General features: G+C 36.3%; 1 protein-coding gene across 1 annotated transcript; it reads right to left on the reverse strand.

The window, feature by feature from the left end:
* Window positions 1–4984: 4984 nt before the first annotated feature.
* B0H65DRAFT_512177 (uncharacterized protein) lies at window positions 4985–8130 on the reverse strand (the record flags this gene model as incomplete). Its single annotated transcript, XM_062828553.1, has 3 exons — window positions 4985–5953; window positions 6016–6402; window positions 7030–8130. 3 exons carry the CDS (start codon window positions 8128–8130, stop codon window positions 4985–4987), a joined length of 2457 nt encoding a protein of 818 aa, XP_062677774.1.
* Window positions 8131–12892: the final 4762 nt, after the last annotated feature.

Below are 12892 nucleotides of genomic sequence, written 5' to 3' on the forward strand. Positions count from 1 at the left end.
AGAATCTTATATAATCATAAGGTTGAATTTTTATACCACTTAGGTAAATAATTATTAATTCTAGTATAATAAGGAAATTAAGACAAACCCTAATTTTAAAATTTCTTTCTATATTATAACTAAGGATTTTCGTTAGGTAGTAATAGCGAGTATTATTTAGGGAAAGGGTTACGCCCCCTTATTTAAAAGTATTATATTCGCGGTTATATTAAGTAGTAAGCCCACTAAAGAGGACGCTCTTAGCGACGAATAAAATTTTAGCCCGGAAGAAGAGGGATAGGGAGAAGTTATAAGTAAGAATAGTAAGTTTAGAAAGAATATTAATAAGAATAAATATATTTCCTCTTTATCTTTATTAATGAATAAACGATTGTATTAATCCTTATATAAATTCTATAAGTAGTTGGGCTATAATTTAAATAAATATTAGTAGATTAAATTATAATTAGTTTATAAAGGTTAAATTAAAAGTCTTACTATGAAGAAGTGTGCGTACCCTAATTTATAGAAGGATAAATATTTAAAGAAATTATTGACCGTTTGCGAATATAGTGGGACAATAAAGATTAAGATAATTAATTCTATAATCGCCGGGTAAGTAAAAGTAATTTCTTAATACCTATAGCGAAATATAGCGTTGTATATTTACTAAGAAATTCTATAATATTCAATTTAAATACGATAATATATATTTTTAATAAAATTAATTATTTTAAAGACTTTACCTCTTTAAATATTAGTAATTACGTATAGGCGGGAGATAGGCGGATTCCTATAGAGGGGTATAATATTATTATAATTATAATTTAAAACGGCGACGGAAATAGAGAGTTTTAATTCCCTAACGTCATTCTAATACCAGGTATAATCTGTAACTTCGTCTTCTTAAAATAATTTGAGGATAAATAAATTTATTAGGACTATAAGAATAATTACTTACGCTCCCGCTTTACGGACTCCCTTTTTTATTATATTCTTCTTAAATATAAGTAATTTATTTTAAAATACATCTTTCTATGGAATAGCGTTAACGAATTTTTTTTCATTATACGGTATATAAATTATATTAAGCGGAAATTCTAAGAAGGTAAGCCCATTCGCGAGTATTTTTAATTTAATTACCCGGGACCCGAAATTTTAATTAAATTAACGGAGTAAAAGTATAGCATATAAATTAAAGGACCGGATATAATATATTACGAACTATGTATTAAAGTTAAGTTAAAGCGCTAGATATATAGAAAAGTTCGTAATTATTTAGAAGGCTTTAAATTATAATTAACTATTAATTTCTTTTTTTATGAGGAGGTAAAGGTAGGAGGTTAGAAATATTTAAATTTAATAGTAATTATAAATTAGTAGTCTAAATTCATTTAAGTATATTATTTGGGTAATAAGGAAAGCTGAATCTATTATTACATATTTAAATTCCCTTTATATAGGGTTATGTTTTTAATATTAAATTATATCTCGGGTAGTCAAATATAATAATAAAATAATTAATAGTAAGAAGATTACTATTTAATTTATTATAAAAGGAATTAATATCGAACCTTTAACGTTTTATGCATAAATTTAAAATAATAATATAGAACGTTTAGGGGGTATAATTAAGACTAAGAGTATAGTAATGTAATTAAGTATAAATTTTCTTTACGAACTATAAATAGAATTTATTAGAGTAGTTATATATTTATATAATTCAACCCTTAAGGCGGAATATTATTAGAAATGTTCCCAAGACCGGTTCGAAACGTACTATTAATTTAAAGACGGTATCGTTCCTTTATTAAACCCTTCCCTTATTATCGTATACCTTAAAACATATAACTATAAAGTTTTTATTCTTATAATAGAAATTATAAAAGAATAGAAGAAATTAATAATGTTTAAGAATTATATTTAAATTGGTTATTTAGTTGAATATTAATTAATAAATATCTATAGGATCTAGAATCCTTATACTAATTTTATTATTATTATACGAAACGTTGTATTTAATAAAAACGAGGTCTTCCCTAGTAATAACGTTAAAAAAATCTATAATACCCTTAATATTTCCCTTAAAAAAATTAGGTATATAATTAAAAGATTTTTATTAAATAAATATTGTGTAAGTAAACCTCTTATGAATCGAGGCTATATTTATTATAAATAATGGACTTTTTAGCCCCGTTATTCAAGACTTTCTTATTAAGACCGAAAATATATTAGGGAAAGAGGAGGAATTAGGATTTCTAGAAATATAGACGCAATTTAAATTTCTAAAAATCCTGTAAGGATTAGAAATATAATTATAAATAAATCTAAAAATATTATAAGGATTTTTAAAACCTTTACTATCGCTAACCGTATAATCGTTATTAGATTTTTAAAATATAGTCTTAAATTTAAAGAATAAAGAAAAGGGCTATTTCTTTATATTTTTTAAAAGCCTAACCGCGTTTCTAATAACTAACCTCTCTTATTCTAACGAATATTTATAATTAATTATAAACTAATACTTTTATTAGGCCGCATCGTTCTTATTTATAAAGGGCAATCGACCGGTAGGACTTTAGGGAAATAAGGTCGTAAATTAAACCTTCTTAGAAAAAATAAGAACAAAGCGTATCGATATCGATTCCGGTTACAATTTTAAATTAAAAATAATAAAGGAGATTATTAACCGCTATAGAGTAAAAGGTATATTAAAGACCTTCTATTGAATTAAATTCCTACTTCTTTTAGAGTACTATAGTAATTTTGATTCTTATCCCTTTAAAGAATTCTTTAAGGATATAAAAAATGAATACCTAAACGAGTATAAAGATAAGAAGTTTTAAAAGTAGATTAATATTAAGGAAGTAGGAAATAACGAAATACTCGGTTCGATATAAATATATATTTTTAAATTCGATTAAAACGGCTGGTTTTTTAAATATAAAGTACGTCTAGTTGTATATAGGGATTTAAGGATAGCGTATATAAAACGTACGTAGCGATTCTAATTATTAGGTCGTTTTATATCCTAATAATTATAGCTGTTTACTTTAATTTCGATTTAATTTAGTACAATATAAAGAATACCTTTATTAGTATTATATTCGATAAGGTAATATTTATGAAAGTTCCTCCTAAGTATATTAAGAAAGGTTAAATATTTTAATTATTATACGCGCTATATAGTTTACAGAGATTTCCCTTCCTTTAGTAGTAGGAATTTATTAAAACCCTCGTAATTATAAGTATAAACCTTTTCTTCATAGAGCCTAGTATTTTAATTAAAGATAATATATTCTTCTTCTTGTATATTAATAATATTATTGTTATTTATAAATTTAGGAATAAAGAAATCGTTATAATTAAAAGGGTAGTAGCTATTATAGAGAGGAAGTATTAATTAACGGATAGAGAGTTATTAAAATAGTTTTTAAATATTAAAATCATTTAAAATTGAAAGAAGAAATTAATTTGATTATTATAGTATAATTATATTTAAAAGATTATAGAAAAGGTTAAATATATAAAGAAATTATATTCTATATTTATAATTAAGGAAAAACTCTTATTTTATTAAAATAGTATAACCCTATACGAAATTTATATATATTAAATTAAAATCAGTTCGATTTTCAATATTACTATTACGTCGCGATTAGACGTAGCCTTCCCGGTTTCTAAATTCGTTCAATGTAATTTAAATCCTAATTTAATATATTATATAATTATAGATAGAATATTCTTCTACCTTCTAGTAATCTAAAATTATATCCTTTAATTGAATAGTATAGACCGTTAGGATTTTCATATTATAATTAATTCTTTATTTATAAATAATTCTCTTAATCGAAAGAATTTATAAGTATTCATATTAAAACTATTAGGCGCTATTATCGATTAATATATTAATACACAAAATATAATTATAATTTTATTTATAGAGGTTGAATTATTATCTTTTAATGAAGAAGTTGAGGAAGTAATTTACGCCCGCCGTCTCTTTAATAAATTTACCTTAGGATTCGAAACTTAAGAGGCTACATTTATAGATTATAATAATAAATAAATAATTTAATTTATTATAAAGGAGGGAGTTCGGTTCGTAATTAAATTTAAGTACGTTGATATATATAAATATTAGTTAAAGTAAGCGTAGGAGAAGAAATTAATAAATATAATTTACATACTTATTAAGAAGTAGATTGCGGATAATGATATAAAGAGCTTCCTTCCTATAGTATATTTAAAATTTATAGAATAATGAGGATTCGTAGAATTATAGCGGCTATAGATTTAATTACAAAAATTTAATAGTGGAGATATTGTTATAAGCTGCTTAAAGGGTATAGAGGATTTTATAAAGGAGGATTCGGGCAATAAATCGGTAAGTATAACGGTAAGTATAATAAAGTAAGATTTTTACGAATGAAAGTTTGAAAGCTATTGTAACGAGGAAGTAATTTAGGAATAGTATTATTTTTAGTTAATTTTAGGAGGATTTTAGGGCATTTCAGGGCATATCTAGGTAGATCTGGCGTAGTTTGTACACTAGATCTAAGGGGGTATATTAAAGGCCAGGGGATCTATTGGGCGTATACGTGCCCAATTGGGCTGGGATATGCGGGATTTATCCAGATGCCAGAGCTTCGAGTCTGTAGAGCCAGTCTTATACACAGGCACACAATCAAGCCACGTTGAACCTATATCGATCATTACCAGTAATATCACAGACTTTCAGTGGACTTTGACCCCTGGCCCAAGCACCCTGCAGGCCCGGAACTGGGACCGAGATCCACCGGGACATCCCGTCCAACGCCCCGGCTGTCAAATGTATGCTTATTGATCCCAAGTGAGATGGAACCTCTCGTTTGTGATATTAATGCTCCAAAATTGTGGGTTATTGAGCGTGTATGTGCGTCTATATTCTAGATGGTAAAAGACATGTATACATGGGAAGATGTGAAAGTTTATGCAGTCTAAGAACCAGGAAGCTCTATCCCCTTCAAACCCCCAAATTGTCCTGCTTAAACACAATCAACGCCAACCGATGCCTCACAAACAACCCAAACAGTCCCACCACCACCTGCATCCCCGTAATCTCCATCGCCAGCCTATCCTCCCGCAACGGACCCCTCCACACCAACCACAAGTTCAAAATCGTAAAGTTACTCGTCTCCACGAACCTGCCCTCCTCATCCAGCGTCACCCGCAACAACTTTAGCTTATCAAGCGTCTTCAGCGCCCACGCCACCGGCGGCTTCGGTTGTCTCTCAGGTGTCCAGGGGGTAACGCTCGGCTCCAACAATCCCGTGCGCGCATTAAACCGCGGCAGACGATGGCGCGGACAGGGCACCAGCCCAAACAGTTGCGGAACCGAGTACACAAAGTTGAAGATCTGCGGAATCAAGAGCAGGATCAACGTCTTGCTGAAGTGCCCCAAGATGCTGACCACCACAAAGACCATGCCCGCAAAATAGCAGTACGTGTCCCCGACAAAGACGCGGGCGGGGTACCAGTTGTGCCAGAGCAGCGCGAACGAGACGCCCAAGAAGGGGATAAGGAAGTAAAGCGAGAACAAGTGGGAGTCGGTCGCCGGGTGCAGGTAGGGCGTCAAAAGGTAGAGACAATCGTTGAAGGCGAGCAGCAGGGCGATGACGATGGACTGTGAGACTTCGATGCCGTTGATTCCCGCCAGGATGTTGATGCTGTTGGGGCTGAAAATGGCGACCGAGGCCATGTAGACGTAGTAAAGCGCGCCGAGGTTGAAGAGTTCGCCGAGGTAGGGTTGCAGGGGGAGCGGGATCACGACCGAGGTGACGCCGAAATCGACAAAGTAGACCACGAGTAAGGGAATGGAGGCGAAGGCCGGGATGAAGAATTTGTGTCGCCAACGGATGTCGAAGAGGTCGTCGCCGATGCCGAGGAGGGAGATGGATTGGAGGGCCATGACGGCGGAGAGGTACGAGGCGAGCTGTTGTCGTCAAGTGTTAGCACTTGTCATTCTTACTCTTTCTGGACTGAAGGACAAGATACCTTTGAATGAGGAAACCGATGTAAGAACCTCCCCTCCTGTACATGCTCGACATGCATCACCACATCCCTATTCCCGCCTCCGCTAGTCGCCGCCACGATGTCCTTGTAAAACGGGAACGGGATAAAGATGATAACCGCCAGCAAGTACACCATGGCCGCTATCGCGCCCATGCACTCGGGCAGCTCCTTCTTCTGGTGTTTGCTCATATCCACGCCCTTCAGGCCGGCTTTCATAAAGGTTGGCCCGAGCCATCGGATCATGGAGAAAGTTGCGCTGAATGCCAGCCCGCTGAGCGCGAGCGAGGCAATGAGTGGGTAGCCATCGCCTTGGAAGGTGTTGGCGAGGACGGCGACGCAAGCGGCGGAGAGGGCGAGAAGAGAAAGGCTCTCGGCATGCGAGAGCGAGTTGGGTGAGTTATGGTGATGTTGGTGATGTCCCGTCATCGTGATATCTGCGACGATTTTCGTAGTTCGGGGAATTCGGGGAATTCGAGGAGAAGTTCGAGGAGAGAGGTAGCGAATGCGTGATCGCGAGCTACCTAGTCATTTGGGGTAGCATTGGTCGCTTATCGTAGAAAAGGTAAGGAACGTCGGTGTCGGATCGATCGATCGAATTGGTGTTGTTCAAAGCGCAAAATGAGTGGTGGCGCGAATTGAATCGTGAACGTAAACGCGAAGATGAATTGGAAATCGGAGGAAAGAAAGACAAAAAAGACACATGTCCAAAATGACGATATGCACCCGTAATTGTGGGGAGCTTCGGCGCGTTCCAGCCTTGTGGACCTGCTGATTGCCGTGGTGTTACAGGGGTTTCGGTGGTGTGGTGAGACAGGGGTTGAACGCCCGTTTAATTGACCTCTTTTCCCATTGGACAGTGAAAAGGGGTAACCATTATCACATGAAAAGCAAGCCGACATCAAGCATAAGAATAACTTCATGTTGATGAGCCTTCATAGATGGTCGTTGAACAGAGATATCTCTCTAGTTCCACCAGAAGCTAACACTAAAACTAACACTTAACCCCCTAACATAATGCCACGACCCAATCGGTATATAAAGCGTATCACCCGGCTCCAAGATACAGTCCACAAACGGCACCTTTTTGAAGTCGTCCTCCCAGCCCTTTTCATTATTCTCTTCCTCCCCTTCCTGCCCTTCCTCCTTCTCCTCTCCCATTCCCTCTCCCTCCAGCCTATCCCACCCCTCAACAACCCCCAAATCAACCTTACTAGTATTCCCCATCTCCACGCCCCCCTCCTTTCCCCTCGGCCTCATCCTCCCCGTCATCTCCGGCCCATACAACCGCACATACTTCTTCCCCACCACTTGCACCAGCAAGTTATGATACGGATCCGTATGCAGCGGCGTGATCGTGCCCGGTGGCCCAAACCAGGCATTAAGTTGCGGCGAGTCAAGTTCCGGTTGATCCTGCGACGGGTCCGTGGGGTGTGGAGGAGGCGCGGTGTAGCAGAGGTCCGGGATCAAGATGTCTTGGCGCAAACGGGGCAGTTGGAGGAAGAGGGGGTGTTGGGCTAGGTAGGCTATTTGGGTTTTGTCTTCAGGGGACTTCGGTTGGGCTGAGGACGAGGAGAAGGAAGGGGAAGTGTTGGAAGAGGAAGGGGTGAAAGAGATGGAGGCGTCAATGTACTTGGACAGGAATTCGCCGAATGAGATGATCTTCTGACCCCATCCTTCGTCGACATAGCTGCGGCCGATCTCGACGGGGACAAGCCGCCGGCCGGAGAGCGTGCGAGATAAGAGGTAAGCTGGCTTGTTCCAGGGGTGCGTGGTGAGTGCCGGCCAGTGGTCTACTAGACCTGTGATGACCAGGGGAGCTGGGCCTGGGCCTCCGTCTGGGCGAGGTTTCGTGAAATAGGACTGAAAAGCTTCGATGGAGAGGGATTCGGCAGAGACTCGTGGGATTGGGTTCTTGACAGGCGGCGTGAAGGGTTCGACGGTGAAAAACGAGGGGGTGTTTTGCCAGCTGTCGTTGATTTCTTCCATCACTTCGTCTTTTGTGTTGGGAGACTCTGGTGATAGACGTCGCTTCTTCTGTGGCCTTTCACCTTCCTGCCCGTTATCATCCCCCTTCGCTCCACCAGCTGTAGCCATCATAGCTGTCCTATCCCTCAAAACATCCTCCAACAGCCCAAAAGCCTCATCTACCCACCTCCTGCCGCGACTCTTGCCCGCAGCTCCAGCCAGTATCAAACTCAGATCCAGCGTCTTGACCATCTCATCGACCACCCTTTCCCTCTTTGTTTTTTTCTCCTTCGCCTTCTCATCATCGTCCCCCTCCGGTTCCGCATCAGCCTCAAAGTCAAACTCGAGCAAAAACAAAACCGCAAACCTCAAAATCGCCGCATCCGTATAAAGCTGTCGCCAACAGGTCGGCACCTCCTTGTACAGATACGCATAAAATTTGCCATATGCGGTCTTGGTGAGAAGTTCGAGTCTTCTTTTCACCAGCGAAATTGCTTTTTCGCGCTCTGCTTTGGTTTTGAAGTTGGCATTATTGCTGGGAGGACCAGCGTCGCCTGAACTGGATCCATAGAGCTGTAAAATTCTCGACGCTTGTCGGCACAAGAGTTCGACTAGTGGTTCTTCGCAGCCTTCCAGTCCGCAGAGATGGACCCTCCCGGTGCTATCGACGTTGGGTGGAGGCTTTGGTGGACTTGCATGGTGACGAGGTGATGATGATGATGGAGAATCAGGTTCGTCGTCAATCGTGTGGGCGCATTCTTGAATGATCTGTTGGGCTGCACTTAGGCAAAGATGGATGAGTTTTGACGTTGGCGTGGTTGTCATTTTTCATTGACATGAACTTGCCAACGAGATGATACTCGTTAGGGCTAGAAACGCCTCAGTCTGACCCCGTGCTGGCACGGGGTTAGGCAGATTGATTCGCGAATGTAGATTGATTCGCGAAAATTCTGGTACTTCCCCGCCTATACAAACTAGCGGTATAACCATATCACACCAATTTTTTGAAAAGCGCTGCATACGTACATGTAATATCGCTCAACCTAATAAACATCCTTATATTAGACTAGCAAATCAATAAAATAGGGTCGATATTCTTATTAGAAATTTCGATAATTTTAATATTACTACTTTCTAGTGTAGTATTTGTTATAGATTCCTCTACTATAGAATCTAGCTATATATTAGAGTCTTACTCTTCAATTAGCGAGTTGAGAGGAAGTTCTTATCTATACTTTGGTCTATAGTAATACGTACCCTTATCGTTCTTACGCAGTATTTCGATATGCTCTTCCTATATTAGACCATAAGATTCCTCCTCCTCTTCCTCTTTAAATAGAGGAAACTTATCCTCTTTAGCTTTAATAAGTAGCTCTTTACTAGTAATAAAAGCAGTAATAACCTTTTCGATAATGGTTTCGATAAGTGAATTATAAATTTATAGAATAATAGGCTTTAATCTATTATTTGATAGTATTTAATAGAGGGGGAGGATAATATCCTTTTTTAATTTACCTAATTGCGTTACTTTTATTTAAATAGCTTCCCTTTTCGCTTCTTAATAGTACTTTTAACGCTTTTATTATATAAATTTATTTTACTTAAATAATTAGTTTTAATCTTTAATTTTATTTAAAATTAAATTAATTACTATATTCTATTCTATACGAAATTTACTAATAAATTGTAATTTAACCATCTTATTCTAGGTTTTATTCTATTGCTCGGTTTTATACGTACTAAGCCACTTTCGTAAGATAATCCTTTCAATATCGAGATCCTTCTTACGCTAGCGTAGCTTCTTTTTAGTACGTAATTCAATTCTATAATATTCGTTTATTACTATACGAAGACGAATATTATTAATTTTAATAGGATTAGCGTAAGTAATTAAATAGTTAATTATATAGTTTTCCCTCTATATAATTTCTTTTGATTACCTCTTTTTTTTAAACTATTATACTTCTATATTAGTAACTCCTATTAGTATGATTACTTTAATGGATTTATCCCTCTTAAATATAATATACTTTATAATAGGATTAAGGGGTATCTTCGCTACGCTTAATTTGAGTAATCCTTATTGAACGTACGTATTATACCCTAAAATCGTAATTATATTTAAAGGGGGTATTATTGCTTTCGCCTAATCTTTTTTAATATAAAGTATTAATAGAGGTATTATTATACTATAACCCTTATAAGGGTTATTAATATTGAATTCTTTAAGTCGTTAATTTAATATAAGGTTTATAAGTCCTTTCTCCTTCGCCTTTACTTATAAAAGGGCTCGATTATCTATAATTTCTTTTGATTTAAATTAAGCCTCTTCGTTTTTAATTATAATATATCCCTTATTTCTTTTTAAAATGTTTAGATTAGTTACTAATATGAGGGGGTTTTATAATTTATTAAATATAACTGAAGGTTTATATAGATAAAGTTTATACTTTATTTAAGCGGATTATATAATCGATTATTTGAAAGATTCGCTTTTAATATAAAATAACCTATTTAAAAAAGATAATTTAGTATATTCTATATTACTATACATTATTGTTTTAAGGATATTTCTTTAATGATAGTACTTATAGATTTGAAATACCCTTATATCAAAAGGTTAAAAGATATAAGTTAAGTAAGAGGGGAGGAGAAAGAGGATAATATTATATTAGCAGCATCGCTAATAAAATTTAATAGTATAATAATTACTATAATTATTTAGCAGTAGGAGACGCTTCTTTTTTTTATTAAAAGGACGAGAGTGCTCCTCCTAGTAATTAAATTAATTGAGGGTAAATTAATTATTAATATAATTATTAAGCAAGGTAGCGATAATAGAGTAATTATTAAGTCGGTTATCGATATAGTTTTTACTAATATTTATATTAGGAAGAATAATAAATACGGGGACCATACGGTTAGAAGTAAAAATATATTCAATAACTATTACTATTTTTCGAACGTTTAGATTTGGAGTATATATAATCGGTATTTTAATATACAATTAAATAATATAGGATTTAAATTGTATACCGACTCTAAATTTAAATTTATCCCTATTCTATATAATATTAGGTATAATACTATTCTTATCGACTGTCTCTTTCTATAATTTAAATACCTCTTCTATACTAATTCGAAATTAAATTGCCTTACGTACCTACATTAGCGATTTCGTACGTACGGATTTAAATTCTAACCGAATTATAAATTCGTAATTTTATTACCGGTTAATACTAATTTTACGGCCGTTAATGCGAGTAAGCTACTTCGTCGCGTATATAATTTCTTTATTAGTAACTTTATATCTTAATTAAAATAATTAATTAACGAATAATAATAATTATAAACAAATAATAGCAGTTGTAAATGGTAGGTATTAATTAATAGATATTTACGTATTTACTTAAATAAATAATACGAATTCTTCCTCTTTAATTAATTTTTTTACCCCGATATTCTACGGTTACGGTTTAGCCTCCTTTAAGCGATTTACAGTAGCGTAATAGTTGGCGCTATAAGTTCGCGCGGTAACGGCGACCGTTTTAAACCTTTTATCTTTTAGCGTACGAACAGTAAAATCAATACACTATTTATTCGAAAAATAGCAAAAAGGTTATTAACGGGTTCTATAGTATACAATTTTATAATAAAGTAATTGGATTATCGATAGAATGGATATAATATATAGAATAAGAGCCGGGTAAAACGGCAATATACGAAAGTACTAAATAATTAGAGAGAATTAAAAATAATTAAATTATTTTCTATACACCGTTTAATACGTTAGAAAGGCGGTAGCGCGCGCTAACCAATTAAAATTTTATATTAGTTACCTTATTTAATATTAAATACTTAAATGCCCTTATATTAACCATTCCTAGAAAGTAGAATTGAACGTTTTAGCAATTTATAATAGATTTATACAGTAGTATAAATTAGATTGCTTATAGTGGGTATGTAAAAAAACAGATGTATATTAATTTGCTAACAAATTACATAGTTAACTATATACCTAGATTTTTTCGCGAATCAATCTGCCAGACCCATTACTACGTAATGGGTCCTAGAGGCGTTTCTAGCCCAGACGAGTATAGGGTTTGTTTACTTTGCGAGGAGTTGTAAGAGGATAAAAAGGGGGAAGCTTGAAAGAAAGTGACCAACCAGGTTGAACAAACCCACCTTGTGTCTTATGCACGCTTTGATGCATGGTTTATGCAACTTGTGCACGGGCACTCCTCATTGGCCGATGTGATGATTATTAATAGCAACATCACGGCACACTGGGCTTGTGTAACCTCAAAAGTTAGGAGACGTTCCGACATTGAGAAACCGCAACCCGGCAACGGGGATAGCTCCGGTGATTCAAAATGAAAGGAGGTTGAAAAACGCAAACACTGTGCCGCGAGCAAAAATTCCGTGGAGAAAAACCAACGCTGCTTTCATTCAACCCTGAATTTGAAGTGAAACCCGCCCAATGACATGATCTGATCGTGGAGCACCAAAAACTCTTCCTGTATGGTGGGAATGGTGGCGCCCTTGGAGCGGTGGCCGGAACCCTTCTGGGCAGTCCTTTTTTAGGCGTCACTGGCACACCACTGGAGTGTCCGAGTGACTGCTTCTCGTCAGCTTCCTGCAGTTTGCACTTTGCACCAGCCAACGCCCACCCCCCCGACGGACGCCCCAAGCGTCGTCGCCCATTCTCGGGTCCCCTCGGTTTGGCCCCACCCCCTTACCCGACAACTCGGGTTCGGCCCTTGACTCAGATCCAAATGATCCAAACTGTCGGGTTCCAAGGTGGGCAAAAATAACAAAGGTCGTGTCGTGCTTACGTACTGCGCATGCAAATCAACGGCTGCGCGCTTGTTGGGAAGTGGAATCCGATTCCGGA

Source organism: Neurospora tetraspora, assembly GCF_033439725.1.
Source record: "Neurospora tetraspora strain CBS 560.94 chromosome Unknown B0H65scaffold_8, whole genome shotgun sequence".
Lineage (NCBI taxonomy): Eukaryota > Fungi > Ascomycota > Sordariomycetes > Sordariales > Sordariaceae > Neurospora > Neurospora tetraspora.